Source organism: Hordeum vulgare, chromosome 5H (assembly GCF_904849725.1).
Source record: "Hordeum vulgare subsp. vulgare chromosome 5H, MorexV3_pseudomolecules_assembly, whole genome shotgun sequence".
Lineage (NCBI taxonomy): Eukaryota > Viridiplantae > Streptophyta > Magnoliopsida > Poales > Poaceae > Hordeum > Hordeum vulgare.
In genome coordinates, this window is record NC_058522.1 from 548,142,561 (window position 1) to 548,151,840 (window position 9,280).

A 9,280-nucleotide genomic window follows, 5' to 3' on the forward strand; every position below is an offset into this window, starting at 1 on the left:
TCAGATAGCAAACTGATAATTAAAGCACGATATCCTGTATCATCAGGGCGATAAAAAGCCATGCACGAAGCTGCATTCGGTGGTGCAACTAGGCAAGCTTATTTCAAATTACAAGACCATCGACCAGTTTCGAGGCATTCCACTACTTACACACGAAGTGGCAAAATGCTAGGAGGCAGGGGGGACTCTGAGGAAGTCCAGCTCGAACATCCCATCTTCTCCGGCATGCGCCTTGCCGATGACTGTGCCGTCGGCAGCGCACCTGATGTAACACGCGGCACGGGCGAACCCGACGCTGTAGTCGAGCTCGGTGAGTTTGCTCACCGAGACCAGGTTCGCCGTGAGCCCCGGGACAAACCACACGTCCGGGAGGACCACCGCGCCGGTTACCACGGAGCCGCGGCCGAGAACCTGCATGGGCGACCCATCGCCGGCCTTGACAAAGAGGCCATCTTCCGGTGTGAAGCCAGAGAGGAGGCTATGGTCTCCTGTTGCGTGGTGCGAAGCGGCAGTGGCAATCAACCAAGTAGCTGCCACTTTGCGCTCCTCTGCCTTGATGGTGTCAGGACCACTGGCCATGCATTGCGACAAAGACATGCATTCGATCAGTCAAAGAGAGAAAAACAAATAAGGTACTGGATTAGACTCTCAAACTTCAGTGTGAAAGAAATCTGATGTCAGATTACTCAAAGGGATAAACAAGTACCTGGGTTGTTCTGGTTTAGTGTCAGGAATGGCTTTCGTAACCACGAACGTATTTTCTTGTCCTGTCTGGAGGTCACTCAGCACCCCCAAATGTTCATCCTTGTGTTCTGAACAAGTGATTGTCCGAGACAAGTACTTATTTTCAATAGCCAACACCTTGTTCTTCATAGAAGCAACATACATCTTGATGATCATCATCGCTATTATCTTCATGTCATATCGAGGTGTGAAGCCAGAGAGGAGGCTACGGTTCCATGTCCCGCTGTTTGGAACAGCAGATGCGGCCAACGAACTAGCGGCAACCATAGCCTCTACCTTCACGGTGTCACAATGTTTTTCAGTGGTGTTACAGGAATCAGTAGGAACACTGTTACAGTAGCAGTCACATACATATTTGTCAGGTTAGAGAAGACAACATGTTAGCCATAGATACATGATCCCCTCTTTTCACCCCGGCAATTTGGTACTCCCTCCGTCCCACAATATAAGAGCGTGGGGCGGAGGCAGTACCTAATTACAAGCATCTGCGTATAGCTGTCATATTATCACTTTGACATGAGGAATGTTTTTTTTTTTTTGAAGAAACATGAGGAATAGGTCGATTCAAGATAAGAAAAATGATAAGAGAAGCACCTGCGATGTTCCGGTTTAATGCGGTCACTGATTTCCGTTGGGACGGCTTCAGATATTGCAGCATTAGATGGCTGCAATTTGTGCGTTGCAGAAACCAGACGAGCCTCGCACGCATGTCGCGAGGTAGACCGACGTGACTGAAGGATATATTTCGGCACCATGGGGTACAGATAAAGATATGCCACACCGCACATGTACTGAGCAAAACGCACCATCTGAAGAACTGGGTTGTGTGCACTGGTAATCAACAACATATTTCTCAGTCCGTGCAAGCAAAAATACTCCATAGTACTCCCTCCGAAACCTAATATAAAAGCATTTAGAACACTACTTTAATAATCTAAACGCTTTTATACTAGTTTACAGAGGAAGTACTACTACTATTTTGCTTTTGAAAAGGAAGATATCATTTACTTCTATCCTCTGCATCCATAGTATACAGCTATGTATGTTCAAACAAGACTAAAATCAATTTGCTGGCTGAGAAACAAATGGGACGACTAATAATTAAGATGGAGTGAGCAATGTGTACCTGGAAGATTTTGGCACACATAATGTACAAGAACCCAACACGATTTCAGTGCCCTCCTTTGATGTTCTCATGGAAAACTTCGCAGCACTAATAACAGCTTCCTCAGGTGAAGTATTTATGGAAATGCGTTCGAGGAGTACAAGCACGCCCACGGAATAAACAAATAAAACGAAAGACGGGATCCATAGTCGTTTATCCAGGTCCAAGATGTACCTACGACGAAAGCATTTATATTTGATTGGTGAAAGCATCTTTTGGACAGAATACCAGAAATATGAATGATGCTCGCCAGGAATTCATGCTCAACAAAACCAGACCACCACAAATTAGCGAAAATAATGTATGCCTTTTAAAATAAATTTGGGGACAACTATAGGGAGGATATGAACATACCATGGATATGAATGACCAACCAATCCATATGATGATCCTCCTCCATAGGTAATATTTATGATAAGTGTAACCAACAAGCTCGCGCACAAAACAAGTAACTGGGAAGATGAGATCCACACGTCCAAGATGTACCTATGGCGGAAGCATTTAGAATTTTCTGGTTGAAGGTATAAATGTGACACTGCATAAATAAAAAAGCACCTTTTTGACATTGTTATACATAAATATGTTGATGTAGTTCTATAAGCTCCTGGTCTTAAACAAGTTTTCTCCACGAAGATGGAGACCCAGAGGCGACAACGAGCTTTGCTTAGGGCACGTCATCGATGAATGCAGGAGGAAAGACTTAGGGCACGTCGCCGATGAATGCAGGAGGAAAGTTTTCTCCACGAAGATGGAGACCCAGAGGCGACAACGAGCTTTGCTTAGGGCACGTCACCGATGAATGCAGGAGGAAAGACTTAGGGCACGTCGCCGATGAATGCAGGAGGAAAGTTTTCTCCACGAAGATGGAGACCCAGAGGCGACAACGAGCTTTGCTTAGGGCACGTCACCGATGAATGCAGGAGGAAAGACTTAGGGCACGTCGCCGATGAATGCAGGAGGAAAGTTTTCTCCACGAAGATGGAGACCCAGAGGCGACAACAAGCTTTGCTTAGGGCACGTCGCCGGTGAATGCACGTCGCCGAAGATTTCGATGTATTTTTAATTTATGTAAGTGCATTTTGGAAAGAGTTTGTCCTACTTAATATATGGCATATGGTCTTTTCAAAGAAAAATAACAGAGATACGAATGGTGCTTGCCAGAAAATTCTTGCTCTGCAAAGCCATATATGAGATGCCAAAGTCTAAATTTGGGGACTACTATTAGAGATGTCAGGCCAACTAGGTACGATTAGTTAAAGCCATCTAGAGCAAGCGAGTTGGTGTGCGTTATATGTGAACTGTAACCTAATTCCCAAATCCCCTTCTTCCTCCTGGCCCCATCCGTGTTGTGCTACCTCTGCACCTCCCAATCCTACCTCCGCTCCTCCTATGAGACTCTGAATTGAGTAACTCTGATTGAGGGTATTTACTTCCATCATCTACGTCCACAGCATACTGCTCTTTCATATATCGGTTATAATAACATCTTATATTATGGGACGGAGGAAGTACTATGCAAGTTCAATGAAGACTGACCCAATTTATTGGGTGAGGAACAAATGGGATGGTAGGAGTAACAATTAAGAAGAGAGAGTGATTAATGTGTACCTGGCAATATTTGGCATGAGTTCAATGCCTCCATTTGGTGTTGTCATGGAACACTTCGCAGCAGGAGTAATGGTCACATCGCCTTCCGCGAGTGAAGTGATTATGGTACGATGACGTTTAGCATGTACAATCACACCCACGGAGCCAATAAACAAAACGAAAGATATGATCCATAATTCCATGTACAAGATGTACCTATGGCAAAAGCATTTAGATTCATCTGGTGAAAGGGAGAAACACAACATTGGCTGATATAATAACAATCTCTTTTTTTTTTACAGAGAACAGAAACGAATGGTGCTCACCAGGAATTCACGCTGAACAAAGCCAGATTTACAAGAAAAATAGGGACAATGATGTTTGTTTCGCCTGTAAATTTGGGGACAAATATGGAAAGAATATGAACATACCATGGAAATGAACGGCCAGACGATTCATATGATGATCTGTGGAGCTGAGAAAACACGAAGTCAGATGAGTTGGTCGCGGAGGCGAACAGCATGCCGTCTGTGAATAATGGGATACCGTCTGATTCATCCATGGCTTCGTTCTCACGGGAGGGGAAGCGCAAGGGTGAGAGAGGACGCAAGGAAGAAGACGGGGAAAGGGATAATGGCAACACCGTTGACTAGACTTGGCCGTCCATTGGTTATAAATAACAAATTAGTTAATCAGAGGGGAGAGGGTGGATTCCTTCCCCTTACTCGGTTACTCCTCTATTGCTGCCTTGCTCGTTCTGATAGCTGGTAGGCCGTCCCTGGGTCAACTCTCCATTGATTCCTTCCCAATCCTCCCCCAAATCGTGTATCAAAAATGGGGACCTCCATGTCCACTGAGCTAAATACGACGATCCATAACCAGGTTGCACCGAGCAATCAATGTGACAAGTTCAAGTATGGCTCGCCGCCGATGGCTCGCCGCTGCGTCGACTGCGCCAATAAGTTCAAGTACGCTCCCCATAACCCTCCTCTCACCACTAATTTTGTGGCTCCATAAGTGCGAACGATTCTGTATACCTTGTTGCTGGCCATCCTAATTCCTAAATCGATCCCCCGTCCATGCACCTAGCCATGATGCTAAGTGCTTACGGCCATGTCATTCATGGGCTGCATAGAGAGGTTGTGTCGATTTATGGTCATGTATGCTTTAAATTATCTGAATTATGTAGATATAATGTGGCTCTTATGTTAGGTACTACATTCGAAACGAGTAGGACTAGTATGGGTTGATTGCATGTCTTCCCAGTTGAAAGAGCTATAGGATTAAGCAAAGGCTATTCAAGAAAAATCGTTTCTGCTGCCTAGAGTGTATTTCTTCTTTTAACCGGAATGGACCTTTCCATTCTACCTTTATACTTGGGAGTCTCAGGCCAGTAAAAAAAACCTTCATCTGGGGGGGTCGTCAGGGCCTGTTTGATTCAAAGAGGATTTTGGGAGGTTTATAATCTTTAGGAACTTTCCCTATGTTGATTATTTTATTCCTAGGATTGAATCCTACAGATTGTTTTCCTAGGAATCATTTGTACTACATTTCATAGCAAATTTAACATCGACTCAAACCTCTTGGAAAAAATCCTTTGTTTTTCTGTGATGCGGTCAAAAAAAAAATCCAAGGTAAAAAAGAGTTCTTATTCCACAGATTAAGAGTTACAATAGGTGTTGCAAGCCGTATGGGCATAATTAGCTAGACAGTGTGAAACCCTGCTCAGTCATGATCATGAGCAACTTGATTTCGTTGATCAGGTGGTCATGGGGAATCCGACTGTGCAGTAACTAGAAGGCTCGACTATTGGAGAGATAGGGGCATTCCTCCGAGGATTGCATGTATGTCTGTTCGAGCACATCGTTGCAGTAAAATAACAGTTCTATAGGATGCCTATGAGCCTGACATTTCAGTCCCGTCTTTTTTCCTTGTTTGTGTGTTTTTACAATCCTGCGAATCAAAGAGGCCCTCAGCTTCGGAAACCATGTTATACGCCCTTTATCACTTCCTACTGGCACGCCGTCAAAGAAATGTTGAACATATATTTCTAAACATTGCTGGCGATGGAAGGTAAATGGGCCAGCGCTATTCCAAATTTGTCTCTCTCTTTTTTTTTGCGGGGGATATTCCAAATTTGCCTACATTGTTCATTTTGAGGGATCCATCCCAATTCACAACACCTCATCAGGGAGGCACACATGGAGGGTGTGTTTGATTTGTGCCTAACTTGGCCTTGCCAAAATTTGGTCTAGCCAAAATTTTGGTTGAGATTCTAATTGCTCATGAGTTGGTGTACTTTGGCTAAGAGCATCTCTAGTAGAACCCTCAAATCCTTAAATCTAAAACCAGTTTTAAGGGTTAAGAATTGGCCATTTTTGACACTTTTAAGGGTTGAAAAACAGAGGCAAAGACTAGAACCCTCAAACTCAACCCTTATAACAGAATATTCCGTTATAAGGGTTGGGTTTGAGGGTTCTAGTCTTTGCCCTAACCCCAACCCTTAAAACTGTCATTTGACATATCACAATTTTCACTAGAAAAACACAATAAACCTTCAAACAAACACGAAAAAGAAGATTATTGATGCATGGTTTAATAGTTTACATCACACAATCATCATATCACTTCGACCCCTAGCACAAATCACACAATGAACATGAAAACAAATGTCTTTATAGCTCTGCCTAACAACACTAACTGTCAGCATTTGACCTTGACGATAATCTAATAAACATAAATTGTCAGCAAATACAAGCCACTCTCGATGGCAAATATAGCACTAACTGTCAGCAAATACAGGCCACTGTCGATACAGAGGCGCACGCACGCACCTGTAGGTGCCGATCCTGGACAAGTATCCATACAGAGGCGCACGCTCGCGACGCTGAGGAAGGAGACGCCTCCGCCGCCGCGCCGCCCACCGCTGACGCCCAGCGCGTCCCTGCCCCGTGGCCGGAGCTGCGGCTCGCCGAGGTTGAAGGCCGCGTAGAGCGCGAGGCAGAGCGCGGCCTGGACGGCCACCGTGCGGCGCCATGACGGGGCCAGGCGCGGCGGCGGCGGCCAGGGCTGAACCCTCCATGGCGGCGACGGCACGGGGCAAGCTGGGAAGGCGAGACAGTTTTGCCTCCCGCGTGATTTGGGAAGAGGAGTGCGGGTTGGGGGCAGTCCCCCCCTCCCCCCAACCCTCACTTCTACAGATGGGAAGGGGTTTGAGGGTTCGACCTCTAAATTTTTTTACGGTTTTAAGGATTTAAGGGTTCTATTCTAAGTAAATAGAATAAAACTACTACTTTACAGGCTAGGGTTTCAAAAAACTACAATTTTTTAATTTTTCTCAGATAACTACCAAATGGATAATCGGCTGTTTCAAAAAACCCAAAATGCTCCTTGTTACCGATCTAAACCGTTTTCTGACAGGTTGGACCCACTCCTAAACATTCCGTGTGTTTGATTGTTTTGTTTGACCGTTAACTTACATGTAGGACCCACATGTAAGTTCCCTCTTCTTCCTCTTATATTTTTTCTCCCCCTTCTCCTCCTGGATCCGAGCTCCACCACCACACCACCACCACTCGCAGCACGCCAAGCCAGGGCCGACCACGGGAAGGGGACTCGGGCCGACCGCGGGAAGGGGAGTCGGGCCTCCGCGAACCGCGCGCCATGGCCAGGGGGATCTCGGGCAGCCGCGCCCAGGGGCAGGGACTCGGGCCGCCACGCCCAGGAGCATCTCGTCGGGAGAAGGAAGCGGCGGCCGACACACACGCTGTAAGGGAGCTTCGCGGTGGCGCGGACTGGGCGAGCGACGGGCGGCAGGAGGGAGCCCCGCGACGACGCTAGAAGGGAGCTCGACGGCGACTCTGGAAGGGAGCTTCGCAGCGGCGCTGGAAGGGAGCTCCGCGGCTCCATGGACGACGACCCAGGCGAGGGAAGGGAGATCCACCGCGGAGCCATGGCAGCTGGCTGGCACGCTCTTCACGGCGGCTGCTGGCCGGCGAGCACGGCGGCGGGCGCGCTCCTCTCGGTCTTTAGCACAGAAGGGACCTGATGGCTTTTTTAAGTTTGTGTGGACCTGATTGCTTTTTTTAATTGTACGGAGACATTGACATGTGGGTCAAATAAACGGTCAAACCTTACATGCGGGCCCCAACTATCATAATCACAATTAATCGTAAAGAACTCAACGATTTTGTTTTTTGAAACAGCCGACCACCCACTTGATAGTTATCTTAAAAAAATTAAAAACCGACAGTTTTTTAAAACCCTGGCCTATAAAATAGTAGTTTTATGCTATTTACTCTACTTTGGCTAGAAAAATGAACTGCAGTTGCCAAACGAGCATCGGTATGCAGTGTCAGAGGGAGGGGCAGCAGGGGCCTGGCCCTCCCAAACACCATTGATTTTATTCCTAATTTATGAACAATGCATATTTTGAAAAGGAGGTCCATGTGAATTGTAAAATTCTTGCATTTGTTCTCTAAAACTGAAACAAAGAAAAAATCCCTCCATTTTTCCTTTGCTACATTACTTTGAAACAAAGGACTGAATAGTCTCATCATAGAAAAAAAATATATTCCTATGCATTTTGTTCACTTTTCTTTTGAACCGAAGGGGCATGAACTCTGGGTGATTAGGCACGGTAGTTTTCTTAGAGCAAATACAATAAGGTACAGTCAGCAGGCTGTAAGGATTAAAATACTATATGTTTGTTGAGTTGGATGAGAAAGAAGAGGAGAGAGAAGGGAAGCGGGCTCTTCGTGAAGAGCCAGCTCTAGCACGTGCTCCTAGGTTCTTTGTGAGAATGAAACATGGGCCATATATGATAAAAGTAGTACTCTTTTATAGCTATAACTATTGTACAAGCTAGCTATAAGGTGGTCTATAAGACTGCTTATAGCCAGCAGTTGGCTATACTATTAACCATGCTCTTAGGTTGTTTGGAAGTTTGACTTTGTTGGCCGACAACAGTATTGTCGGTATAATGTTGCTCTGCAAGAGTGGTTTTTCTGCTAGTGATGTCGGTTTCTATCAGGGTCATGCATGCACGTACACATATGAGATGCATATTATGTATTGATGTACCCATGTACATCATATTACCTTCTCTATGTGATATGTGCGACAGCTAGCGAGGAGACCCCACTCCAAAATGGCTAGTGGATACGTTTTGCAGTCAAAAGGTAGTATACCATCTTTTGAACCAACCCACAACAGAGTTAATCTCACCCATCCATACTTTTCAGTTTGATTATATAGTTTGTACTGATTATATCTTTTGAACCAAATATCCGACTGATAAACTGTTTAAATATTAGTATTCATGCTATTTTAATCTTCAAAACAGGATTAATTCTGAAAACTTAAAAAACAAATAAAAATAATGAAATCATATTGAAACTATTGCATGTGTGTTTCATTGTATTTTTACATGTTTCATTATTATTTTTCATTACATGGTTCAATACTTTTCCATCCCGGATTTCAGTACTATTTTATTCATGTTTCATTTCTATTTTTGGAGCTTTCAAATAAGTTTTATATCATTCTTTCAAAATATGTTTCATGGTTGGGCTGGACACTAAAGGTGTTCTCTTCACATATTTTCTTTATGATATCATTTCCATATCATCGCAATTTTATATGTTTTCAGTATTTATTCGTACATTTGTCTTTGCATGTTTCCGTTGTTCTTTCATTCCACAATTCATCTATGTTCCATCTCGGATTTGATATAATTTTTATTATGATTTATTACATTATCTTTTGCATGTTTCTATTACCCAT

The 9,280-nt window shown here is 44.5% G+C and overlaps 1 protein-coding gene across 1 annotated transcript; it reads right to left on the reverse strand.

Annotated features, from left to right (window-relative positions):
• On the reverse strand, positions 1 to 2,070 carry LOC123398863. Its single transcript, XM_045093309.1, has 3 exons — positions 1,871 to 2,070; positions 707 to 1,575; positions 1 to 571 (listed from the first exon to the last, which is right to left on the reverse strand). The coding sequence occupies exons 2-3, from the start codon at positions 1,009 to 1,011 to the stop codon at positions 169 to 171; spliced, it is 708 nt and encodes a 235-aa protein (XP_044949244.1). The 5' UTR covers positions 1,012 to 1,575; positions 1,871 to 2,070; the 3' UTR covers positions 1 to 168.
• Positions 2,071 to 9,280: the final 7,210 nt, after the last annotated feature.